This window comes from Castanea sativa, chromosome 10 (genome assembly GCF_040712315.1).
Source record: "Castanea sativa cultivar Marrone di Chiusa Pesio chromosome 10, ASM4071231v1".
Classification (NCBI taxonomy): Eukaryota; Viridiplantae; Streptophyta; class Magnoliopsida; order Fagales; family Fagaceae; genus Castanea; species Castanea sativa.
Genome location: NC_134022.1, coordinates 20,275,539 through 20,288,035, shown reverse-complemented (window position 1 = coordinate 20,288,035; position 12,497 = coordinate 20,275,539). Strand labels below are relative to the sequence as shown.

Below are 12,497 nucleotides of genomic sequence, written 5' to 3'. Positions count from 1 at the left end.
CTGCGACTTGATGCGATCAGCTATATTGACCCATGTTACCATTTGAACAACGCCATTCACACATATTCACATCAATTTATGGTGCCAAAATCAGAGTCATTGTGGAGGGACGTTAGTGGGCCACGGTGGGTGCCTGACCCAAAACTGTTGCGGGCCAAAGGTCATCCTGTGAAGTCAAGAATAAGGAATGAAATGGAGGTAGCAATGCAGAGTGTGTCATGAAGAGGGGCATAACTATAGAAGATGTCCCAATTCCCATGGGGCTTCGACAAGCGGTAGTGTTACAAACTAGGCACTTGGCTAGATATCACCAGGGTGGCTGATCTGAATTTTCTTATCCTTCATGGTCTATTTTGTGTGCCTCATTTAGTGGTTAAATCTGTCTAGTCTATAGCTAAGAGGGCAACTATAATGCCCATGAACAGTAATTGGTTTAATCCAATTTTTTTGCATCTGATGTACTCTCCCTTTGATTGGTATCCAAAAAAAAAATATATATATATATATATATATATATATATATATATATTATGCTCGTATCTAGTTGTTTACTACTGCCAATGTGATGTGTTCTAAATTTGGTTTATTGTTGCAGGTGGGGGAAGGAAAAAAAATTCCCAGTGGAAATTGAGTCTTTTAAACTCGATTTCCATTTAGGTGGCATGTTTGTAAATAACTGCGAGTAGAAATCAAGTTTCAAAGGCTCAATTTATACTGTATTTATTTACTAAAAATCCACTAAAATGTAAATTGAGTTTCAAAGATTCGATTTCCACTGAGAATTTTTTTTCATTGGTTAAATCTTTAGTGTTGTGTTTTACCTACCCATTCCAAATATCTTCTGATCGATGGTCGGCCTACAAAGTCAACACCGGCTCGTTAATGGGGCCAGGTTGCACATGATCAACCTGTCCAGCATTTGTAGCAGCCATATTGCACAAGAATGATAAGCAATTAGTTTGAGAAATGAACCCTAATATCAGGCAACATATTCAGATAACACAGTCTTTACCCCATCAGCACAGTCATCACTCATCATTAGTGATATACATAACATAAAGAACAACAAACCCTAACATCATCAATGTAGACCAATGGGTTTAGCCCTTTCCTAGAACAATGTTCAAGACAAAAATTTGAAATTTACCTGATATCAACAGTTCAACCCATGAACAGAAAAAAGCACAAAACAAAAAAAAAAAAGAAAAAAATCAAACCATGTGTTTTTTTTGCATTCTTTCAACCCACCATATATATATATATAAACTAACAACTTTATGCCAGAAACTTATAGATGAACAATAGTGTATACCTCAACCCTTCTGTATAAAGATCAAGACTTCTTACAATACTAAATTTTGTTTGACATATCAACTAAAACCAATGAACAATAAATTAACAAGCAGATGCTTTACTACTGAGCTACTGAGGAACAATGACAGATTAGATATCATAGATTTCAATTCCTATTCTCAACCCATTAACAATATGAGCTTGAAGTTTCTCAGAGTTACAAGTATTGTCTTGGATAACAGATTGACTCTAAACATTCAACAATCTTTTATTTCTCAATTTGATAATAGGTATTATGATTGATAACAGGCATTATGATGTATTTCATAGTAATAAAGATTCAAGTGTAACATAACCCTACATGATGTACTTTTACAAACATAAATTTCAAATATGGCATGACTGTCAGAACCTGGTAAAAATATTTCTTCGTCAGGTACAAAATGAATGCAGCCCACAAATTCCCTATAGTTTATGTTGTATTAGAAAATTCCAAATCACTAAATTCTGGCAGAACTATTGTTCCTTAGGTTTCAAATAAAAAACAAATCAATAAGGCCCAGAAATCTAAGAAATTCAAAAAACAATTGGTGATCAACAAGTCGGTCACCTAACTTTATCTCTCATTTACAACAATTAATTAGAATACTAACTTTTTCCGCATGTTGATTTTTGTAAAAGCAAGGAACAAAATAAGAAAACGCAGTGTAAAACTAGACCCAATCCTCTTGCGCAAAAAAAAAAAAAAAAAAAAAAAGAAGAAGAAGAAGAAGAAGAAAATTCAAATCCCCAACACAAAACAAACATTTAAGAAATGGATTACTTGTGGAAAAGGAATTTGGTGGAGGACGAAGATTGGACAGAATGAGAGTGGAGGTTCGTGAGAGTGGAGACTGAGTTAGAGTGGAGAGGGTGCATGAGAGTGGAGACTGAGTGAAAGTGGAGACTGAGCTGTGGAGAGGGTGAGTGAGAGTGGAGCCTGAGCTGTGGAGAGGGTGAGTGAGAGTGGAGAGTGTGTTTGTGACTTTTGAATTTTGAATAAACCCTTTTATGAAATCGAGTCTTAGAGACTCAGTTTCCATGTGGCTTCCACGTGGATAAACCATGTCATTCTCAGAAAGCAAAAATCGACGATCAAAGGGTCGAGATATAACTCGAATCTTAGGGACTCGATTTCCAAGTGGACGCCATGTGGAAAAACACCAAATCAGACATGATCAGAACATGGAAACCGAGTTTTTGAGGCTCGATTTATAAGCCCTAAATCGGGAATTTTAAACTCGAGATGTTAGTTAAAAATATAGTTTTGAAACGTTGCCTACTAACTATATAGTTTGGCAACCATGATTAATTCCCAATTTTGGCTTGAATAGTTGACAAAATTTTTGACATCAAGTGGTGTGTTAACAGTCACCTTACTGTACCCGTTAACACTACTCTACACTACGCTTTATTTATTAGGTACTTTTGACAATTTACAATTCAAAATTTTCATTTTGGTCATATATATATATATATATATATATTCATATTGACCTTATTGTTCATTTATGTTAGCAATCTTATGACACTTGACATTATATGAGGATAACGTGGTTTAATGGCGTCACTTCTCTAGTATTTCATGGTTATGTAACTAATGAAATGGATGTTAATGCTAATGTGAGAATAGATAGAATCAAATATGAAAGGCTAAACTAAAAGTGAAAACAAATTCAAATTTTAAAGGCAAAAGTGTACTTTAATACATAAAAAATTATAACTTATTTTCTATCCAATTTAAACAAAAATACGGAATATGCCAATAAATAAAAAAGCTTTTCTTATTTTATTAGTTTTAGCTTCCTTGATGTTTACAACAAGCCATCTAAATTATACTTTGAGTGGATAGAACTAATGGAAATTTTTAGAGGAGAATTTGTAACAAATAATATCAATGACCCCATCTTCATCACCAAGCATGTGAACCAATCTGTTCTCAGCAACAATTTCTATCTTGCTGTCACACGCCAAGGCGGTACTTTTATTGGTAAGAGTTCGATATCCTTGATCTCTTATGAAATGTATCACGAAGTCATTAATATAACTATTCCATCTAGTATTGTAGGCTATGCACCATTTAGAATTGTAGGTTCATGCAATGGTGTCTTGTGTCTAAATGCTTCTGAAGTTAAGAGACAAAATTTTTATTTAATTCTACTACTAGTGAATTCAAGGAGCTCTCAAAACTTGATTATCCGGTACCCAAACTTAATGAAGGTAGAGATTTTTCTTTCATTGGTCTTGGATTTGGTTATGATTTGGAAAGTGATGACTACAAGTTGGTTAGCATTTCTTGTTGTAAAAAATTGGGAGATCAATATTACTCTAGTATTGTTGTGTACTCATTGAATACTTTTTTTTTTTTTTTTGATAGGAAGACAAATACTTTATTCAGTCATGAGAAAAAGATACAATATCATGAGCACATGCATGCTCAATAATGCTAGGACACTCCTCTAACCATGCAACGTAGCTCTCTACACTTCTAGCGTGGTGGGCCAATAGGTGTGCAGGGATATTTCCCTGCCTCTTGGTATGGGAAAAAGCATACTTTCTAAAGGCTTTAACATGTTGAGACATACCAGCCACAACATTTTGCACAGATGTTGACACTTCACCTACTCCTCTAAGTGCATTGCATATACTCAGAGCATCACCCTCAAAGACTACATCACGTACCCCTACATCCAATGCAAACTGTATCCCCATCTCCATTGCCTTTGCTTCAGTCTCCAACACACCTAAGGGCCGAGAAATCTTGTGGCTTAGAGCAGCGATCACATCCCCTGCTGAATCCCGTATTACCACCCCAATACCAACTTGCTTCTGTTTGGTGAAAACTACGCCATCTACATTGACTTTGTAGCTGCCCCGCTGTGGAGGGCACCACTTAATCTCCTCTGTAATTGACTCTGTCATGGGCTGTGGTTTCTTATTTGCTGCATGAAACTCTTCCAAAATCCTGAGAGAGCTTCTCACAATAGCCACTCCGTTTCGACGCTCCCCACCATGCCTGACATCATTTCTTTGCTTCCATATTCCCCAGCACACCATAATAGTTCGCTCAACTAAGCCAGGGCACTTGTCCTCCCACTTCTGTAATTTCCATAGCACATCTATAAATTTCCAAGATGGGCTGATTTCGAACGGTAGTATCAATTTACTGGATGCCCATACCTCCTGTGCTCTGTCACAAAACCACAAGATATGGCAAACGGTTTCTGGAGCTTTCCCGCATGACTCACAAAGATTATCCTTCGTGATGTTTCTCTTCCATAGGTTCTCCCTCATGGCTAAAATGTCTCAACAAGCCTTCCATGCAAAGTGCTTAACCTTATTCGGCACTTGCATATTCCAGAGGTCCTTCCACACCTTTTTCACAACAGTAGGGTCTGAGCTCTCCGGTGAATTCCAACCAGTGGGCATCTTTTGGGCCAACTGGTATGCACTCCGCACCGTAAACTTCCCGTTTTTACTCGGTGCCCATACCAGACAATCTCTAGCACCCTGTGTACTTAGAGGAATGCTTAAGATTGCCTCCACATCCTGGGGGAGGAACCATTGGCGTATCAGCTGCTCCTTCCATTCCATTTGGTCACCATCAAGTAGGTCACAAACCTGTGCCTCTTGCAGACCAGGCCTCTCAGGTGTGACAACTTTATATGTGCTCGGGTTTTGCAACCACTTGTCCCTCCATACCTGAATCTGTTCCCCATCACCTACTTGCCATCTTACACCTCGTTTAACCATTGCCTGAGTTGATAATATGCTCCTCCAAGCAAAGGATGGCTGTCCACCCAATGTGGCCTCTAGAAAGTCTCATCTAGGAAAGTACTTGGCTTTATAAACTCTATAGAACAATGAGGAAGATTTCGTCTACAAGCGCCACCCCTGCATCGCCAATAGAGCCATGTTGAAAAGCTTCAAGTCCCTAAAACCCATCCCCCCTTTTTCTTTTGGCAAGCACAGTTTCTCCCAGCTCATCCATGCGAGCTTCTTCTCCTCATGCACTTGCCCCCACCAGAATTGTCTTACCATCTCGGTCAACTCGTCACATAGGGTATTTGGGAGCTTAAAACAGCTCATTGTATATGATGGTACTGCTTGGGCTACCGCCTTTATCAGAATCTCCTTACTGGCGCTCGAAAGTAATTTTTCCTTCCATCTTGCTAATTTATTTGCCACTCGCTGCTTCATCTGAGCAAAAGTATTCCTCTTCGATCGGCCAACTAAGGAGGGGAGCCCTAGATAGGATTTGTGTGGTTTTATGATCTGCGCTCCGAACATCATCTTAATCGTCTCTCTGACTCCGTCGGCTGTATTATGGCTAAAAAATAATGATGTCTTATTCCTATTTAATTGCTGCCCTGAGGATGCTTCATACACCTGCAGTACTCACTGGATTTCCTCACATTCCTTTATTGTGGCCCTCCCAAATATCAGACTGTCATCGGCAAAAAATAGGTGCGATATTCTAGGCCCCCTCGTCGACTCCGCTACACCTCTCAACTCATTTCTCTAGATAGCCTTATGTAGTAGTGCAGATAAGCCCTCAGCACAGATAAGGAATAGATAAGGCGACAAAGGATCCCCTTGACGCAAACCTCATGTTGGAATGATCTGACCATACGGCTTCCTATTGATGTGTACTGCATAAGTTACCGATGAAACACACCTCATTACCAGCCGAATCCAATTCTCATGGAATCCCAATTTGGCCATTATTTGTTGTAAACAGCCCTATTCCACCCGATCATAAGCCTTGCTCATATCTTTCTTCAACGCCATTTCCCCATATTTACCCTTCTTCTTCCTGTTGATATGATGCATTAGCTCATGAGCGACCAGCACGTTATCAGTGATGAGCCTATCTGATACAAAGGCACTTTGATTCTCACACACTATGTCCTATAGAACCATCTTTAACCTGTTCGCCACAGCTTTAGAGGTTAGTTTGTAGGCCACATTGCACAGACTTATTGGTCGGTAGTCCGTCACTCTTTCAGGGTTCTTTATTTTGGGAATAAGAACTATGTGAGTTTCATGAAACTTGGGGGGAGCTGTACCATGGTTAAGAAAATCCAAAACAGTTTGTATAACAATAGAACTTACAGTAGGCCAAAATTTCTAGTAAAACAAGGGGGGCATACCATCGGGTCCTGGTGCCTTCATAGGATGCATTTGCTTCAAAGCTTGCTCTACTTTTGAAGCTTGGAATTCTTGTAAGAGACTGGAGTTCATTCTGTCAGTCACTTTGGAGTGAATGGCATCAATCAGTTCTGCGCTAACATTCGGTTGAGAGGATGTAAAGAGTTGCTCAAAATACTCCACAAAGGTCCTACCAATCTCCTCTTCATCCTCCTGCCAAGTTTCTTCAGCATCCCTAATCTGGAGAATGGTGTTTCGTTGGTGTCTGTTGGAAGCTTTGGAATGAAAGAAAGAAGTATTACGATCCCCCGACCTCAACTAGCAATTCCTTGATCTCTGATGCCACATGTCTTCCTCCACCACCATCAGTTGGTTTAACTCCATCTTTATGGCATGAATCTCCTCCATCTGTGCTATGCCATCTTGTCTCCCTTCCAGTCCTTAAAGTTTTTTCTGTAGTGCTGCAATCTTCTGCCCTACATGGCCAAAAGTAGTTTTGTTCCAGGCAGAGAGTGACCTCCTGCATTCCTCCAAGCATTGTGTGAACTGGTGTTGAGTGCCCATGAATTTCCCTCTCTCCCAAGCTTCCTTAACCACATCCATGCATCGTTCGTCTCGTAGCCACGTGAAATAATCGAACACTTGGGAACATAGCTAACCAGTCCGAGCATACAAAAGCCCTATCCAAGCATTCCCTAGCCCAACCCTGTGCCCCCATTCTCCTACTCCAAGTATAATCCGCTCCAATATAACCCAGGTCTCGAAGTTTGCATCGGTTTATCGTTGCCCTGAAATTGTTCATCTGCCAGTCCGGTCTTAACTTACCACCCACCTTCTCCCCTAGGTGCATTATTTCATTGAAGTCCCCCATGCAAATCCATGGCAGAGTATACCTTTTCTCCAATTCCTCCAGCAGTTGCCATGACTCCTCCCTTTTATTTGTTTCTGGGTGTCCATAGAAACCGGTAAACCTCCATTTCTTGTTACCATGCTCGTCAGTAACTATAGCGTCGATATGGTGGGGAGAAAAAGTTTGAACATCCACCTTCGTTGATCTTCGCCAAAGTAGCGCCAGACCCCCTCCCCGCCTCACACTAGGCACAACTAGACCCTGTTGTTGATCCGGTTTGCTCTTTATTCCATCCATTTCCGATACTATGAACTTGGTCTCAATAAGAAAGACCAAAATGGGATCTTCCTCCAAAACCACTTTCTGGAGAGCTTTAACTGTGCAAGGGTTCCCAAGCCCCTGACAGTTCCAGCATACAACACTCATTGCTCTCGACGAGGCTGACCCGCAGCCACCGCCGATCCCAGTTGTTGCGCCATGAGTTTACTGAGTACCATAACCTCACCTTCTATCTTTTGTTTCTTTCCCACGTCCTCTTCCATGTCTATTTCCTCCAATGGTGAACGGAGTTTCCTTTTCGGCCCTACATCATTGCCATTCGTCGTTTGCACCTTATCATGCACATCGTCCACTGCATGGTCATAGTGACGTCCTTCTTGCATGAAATTTTCCTTCTCCACCCTTTTACGTCCTTGCTTTTTCTTTTTTTGAATAATGCCTAACACCTCACTTGTCTTGGTCCCACCAGATGGCTTTGCGGTATAGGAACCTATGGAGAATAAACTATGGGCTTGATTTAATTCTTGGCCCACGATTTTTATTTTTGGGAGGGATGGTTCTAATGCCAAGCCCATCTTATTTAAGCCCACTTCGGATGTGAGCCCAGCAGCTGGGCCCATTTCTTCATTCACCTCTGTACCATTTATTTTAGAGCATAAATGTTCCACCTTCTTCGTCGTATTATCCGCAACATTCGAAATGGAATCTGTTAAAGGATGATTTGCCCGATTTGGAGAGGCAATTGATATTGCGGCGTCAATCTCTCCTAATTTCTCCTCGAAACTCACGGCAGTCAGATTGCGAGAGATTTTCGCTCCCCCACGTGGACGTGTCTACTTTGGGCTTGCGGTGTCAGACCTGGTGGGGTCCACGTCAGCAGGCACGTGCGCATGTTCCTGGTCCGCCTCCATTCTCTCCTATCTGAACCTCGTCGGAACCAAATCCTCGCCATCTTCACCCACTCAGTTCAGTCCAGTGGTGCTTTTATTCGACGCAACGACCCATTGCGGCTTTTGAAGGCGATTCGGAATTGCACGTAGCCATGGACCGAATTTTTTTTCCTCCATTCTAGGTGTTTCTTTGCTGCGGATCCATTGGAGGCAGTCTCGTTCATCGTGGTCCAGTTTCCCACACCAGTAGCAAAATATGGGTAGCCTCTCATATTTGAAATCAGCCCACGTCGCCACTGATTCCCCGATGCGTACACGTCGTCCTCTGCATAGCGGTTGAATAATGTCCAACGACACTCGTAGTCTAAGATAACTTCCCAGGCAGAAACCATTCTCGTCCACATCAACCTTTTCTACATCTCCCAGTATGCCTCCGATCCGTAAACCCGCTTCCCTTGTTTGGTTCATAGTAGGCAGTTTGTGTATTTGTACCCAAAACGATGATCTGTTGAACTTCAACTTGTTCACTGTGTCACCCGCACCCAGTTTATGGAGAACCACCAGGTACTTGTCGAACGACCAGGGGCTGAGCAGAAGGACTCTATCGAGATCTTTCGCATCCTCAAACCGGATAAAAACCTTGTTATCGCCCATGTCGCTGACCTTAAAGTTTTTATCGATTCGCCATGCAGCCTTCATCACCCTCGCAACCGACTCTTGACTCACCCTTCTCTTCGTGTAAAATTTTCCAACCAAAACGTGCCCAGTTTCAGGCGTTGGTGGTGTCAGATCCACTTCGTTTTCTTCTATGTTAGACAAAAGCAAACCAGCACACTTATTAGCAATATCGTCCATGGAAACCACCGCTGCGAATAGGCTAGAAGACACTTATGTTCTACCGTCAAAGCGGAGAAATATGTTTGCCTTGCGGCAAGCCTTGCTTTTCACCCCTAGGGATCCGTAGACGTCCTAAGGAGAAAACTTTGTTTTGAAAAAATATTTGTTTTTTTTTTTTTTCATTTCATTGAATACTAATTCTTGGAGAAGGGTAAAGGATAGTCTTTTACTAGTAACTGTTGCGCTGCATTCTATTTCCAAGGCGTTCGTTATGGTGCTTTACATTGGAGCGGTGTAACAATGAGAAGTGGGGTCATTCATTATTTTGTCATATCTTTTGATATAAGAAATGAAGTGACTATAGCCTATAGGTATATAGAGTCACCTGAACTGAAATTGACTTGGATGAAAAAGAATGGTGTCCTTTTGATCGGAATGAATCACTTGCTATGGTTTTTACTTCAAGAAATTATCAAGGTGATCAAGGCGAGGGTGGTGCATATATCATATGGGTAATGAATGAATATGGGGTTAAAGAGTCTTGGACCAGACAATTAACGGTAACTTTTGAACGTTTACATGCCAATAGATTTGTGGGATGTGGTAATTAAGAATGAAAAACTATTCTTTGCATATAACTCAACAATGCACCTTTATAATCTACAACAGGTTAAACCTCTTCATGATGGTATTTTGGAGGCTGATGATATTGGTCATAATTGTGTACATTGTGTAGAGGTGGATATTGGTCATAATTTTGTACACTGTCTAGAGGAGGTGGTTAATCACATTAAGAGCCTAGCTAGTTACAATTGAACGAACAAAAGTCCGACTCAAAAGAGAGTAAAAACTCTTCGTCTGGGAGAAGTTTAATTATTTTCTTTGTTTTCTTTTACCTTCTCACTAGGTACATTATTCTCTTGATAATCCTAACATCTAAGTTAATTCATGGTTAGAGAATAAAGAAGCTGCTTAATATCAAGCTCACTTCTCTTTTTCTCCTTGACAATTATGTATTGACATGAATGCTTGTCATTCAAAAGACATAAAAGTATCTCAATAGATAATTCCTGTATGACTATATATTTGTCACACAATTCTATCCCATGTAATTCGTTCACAAAGCGCGCTAGTATTACCATATTAGTGTAAGATATGGTAAAAGAATAATATTATAGTTACAAACTTTTTTACAATAATTTTTCAAATTATTGAAGTCATGAATTTTTTTTTTTTTTTTTTAAGACAAAGCAAACATTCATTCATTAATGTTTAAATAGTCTTGGTACAAGGCTTCTAGGACAGGGGGTGGAGAATCCTCCATCCAATACAACTCATCACTAATATTTCTAGCATATTGAGCCAAAATATGTGCTACCTTATTTTCCCCTCTTCTAACACAGCTTATAGAAACTGATTGCAATCCACGAAGGTAGCAATGGATGTCTTCATAAACATGTCCTAGCAAAGAGTGACTACCTAATGAATTCAACACTGCTTTCATGTCAGTAGTGTTGTCGCCTTCAATTATCAACTCTGAGAAACCTGCTTCCATAGAGAACTCAATGGCCTTTCAACAAGCCAACACCTCGGCTTCTTCACTGCTACTAACCGAAGGCCCTTTGACAGTCATTGTAGCCTTACTTCTCCATATGAGTTTCAGATTATTGCTCCAAAACCCGAGCAATGAAGCCCAGAAAAAACAGCCGCATCGAAGTTGAGCTTATACACCAATGAAGGAGGAGGTTTCTAGCTATTTTTGGGTTGCGACGTCGTGCTTGGGAGAATTAATTGGTTTTCTATGAAGCACGGGTGCGTTTCCAGATTCGGGTGTGGGTGTGGAACTCGACAATTTTTGAAAAAGTAGAATGTGAGTGCGGTGATTAAAAAATTATTAAAAATATTTTTATTTTTATTTTTACTATTAAAATATTTTTAAAAATTACTATAGCTTGTTAGTAGTATTTTTACTATTAAAATATTTTTACTTTAGCACGTTAAAAGCAAAATGTACAACCAAAACCCATGAACAATCAACAAAGGCAACAAAGCCCATGAACAATCACACTGTTGATATCCTTTGCCTTCACGTGATTATGATTTTTGCAGAGTCCGACAACAGCGATTCTGAACCAAACTTTTCTTCATCTCCTTCTCACTTATCTTCACCTTAGTAATTTCTTCTTCTTATTCACAACAAAACAATGTGCGCCGCTTATATTTTTTATTCACAACCAAACGATTTCGGCTGTTTCAGTCAGTTTCAGCTGCCGACTGATACGATACGGCATAAACAACTCGATTCTGGCCGAATCGGCCGAGTTTGGCGCGAATCGAAGTCAAGTCAGCGCGAATCTGTAAAAAATAAATAAATAAATAAATAAAAATAAAAATAAAATTCAGACGCGGCACTTACGCGTGGGCAGCGGCGTCGCTCGCGCGTCACTGTGTACGCCCATTTTGGGCAGCGGCGTCGCTCGCGCGTCACTGTGTACGCCCATTTTGCCACGTCTGTGCATCATAGCTGGTCTTGTGCCTTCCTATATTCCTCTTGCTCTCTGGTTCAACCACTTCGGATCCAATATCTGTCCTTCATGTACAATCGCATTTCTCTGATTCCAAATAAGCCAAGCTTGAACAAGGAACACTTCAAACTCAGTTGCTGATAACCTGTCCAATAAAGACTCAAACAACAAAACAATATCATGGAAAACAGTAGTACATTTCTGCAAGCTGATGGAACATCTAGCCCACACGTCCTGTGCAACCCCACACTCCCAAATTGCATGTAATGCAGATTCGAGTAGACCTGTACAGCATTGACAGCCACTCTTTGCAATTATTTCTCATGAATTTTAAGTATGCTTTTCTACAATTAAAAATTATCAGCATTAACATTATCCAGTAGATAAATTGATAAACAAGTTAAGATATTCATTATCCTCTCTCTGATTTTTTTTTGATAATCCTTTCTTTGAAATCATTACCCTATAAATAAGCAACCTAGTTCTGTTGGCTCAATCTGGGCCGAAAATTTAGTTAGTCAAACAAATTCACGCATTCAGATTTTAGAATATATATATATATACATCACTTGTACTAGGGTCTTGCTAGGGCACTCAATAAAAAATATATTACATAAATTGTTGATTTATTGA

At 40.1% G+C, this 12,497-nt stretch overlaps 2 protein-coding genes across 2 annotated transcripts; both read right to left on the bottom strand.

The window, feature by feature from the left end:
- Positions 1-3,726: 3,726 nt before the first annotated feature.
- LOC142612191 (uncharacterized) lies at positions 3,727-4,626 on the bottom strand. The gene has a single exon (XM_075784307.1). The coding sequence runs from the start codon at positions 4,624-4,626 to the stop codon at positions 3,727-3,729; it is 900 nt and encodes a 299-aa protein (XP_075640422.1).
- Positions 4,627-8,574: 3,948 nt separating this feature from the next.
- Positions 8,575-9,357, bottom strand: LOC142612190 (uncharacterized). Its single transcript, XM_075784306.1, has one exon. It carries the CDS (start codon positions 9,355-9,357, stop codon positions 8,575-8,577), a length of 783 nt encoding a protein of 260 aa, XP_075640421.1.
- Positions 9,358-12,497: the final 3,140 nt, after the last annotated feature.

What these genes read in the sequence shown, in the direction of transcription:
- LOC142612191 (XM_075784307.1), bottom strand. Translation starts at nt 4,626, where the DNA reads ATGAGGGAGAACCTATGGAAGAGAAACATCACGAAGGATAATCTTTGT.
- LOC142612190 (XM_075784306.1), bottom strand. Translation starts at nt 9,357, where the DNA reads ATGGACGATATTGCTAATAAGTGTGCTGGTTTGCTTTTGTCTAACATA.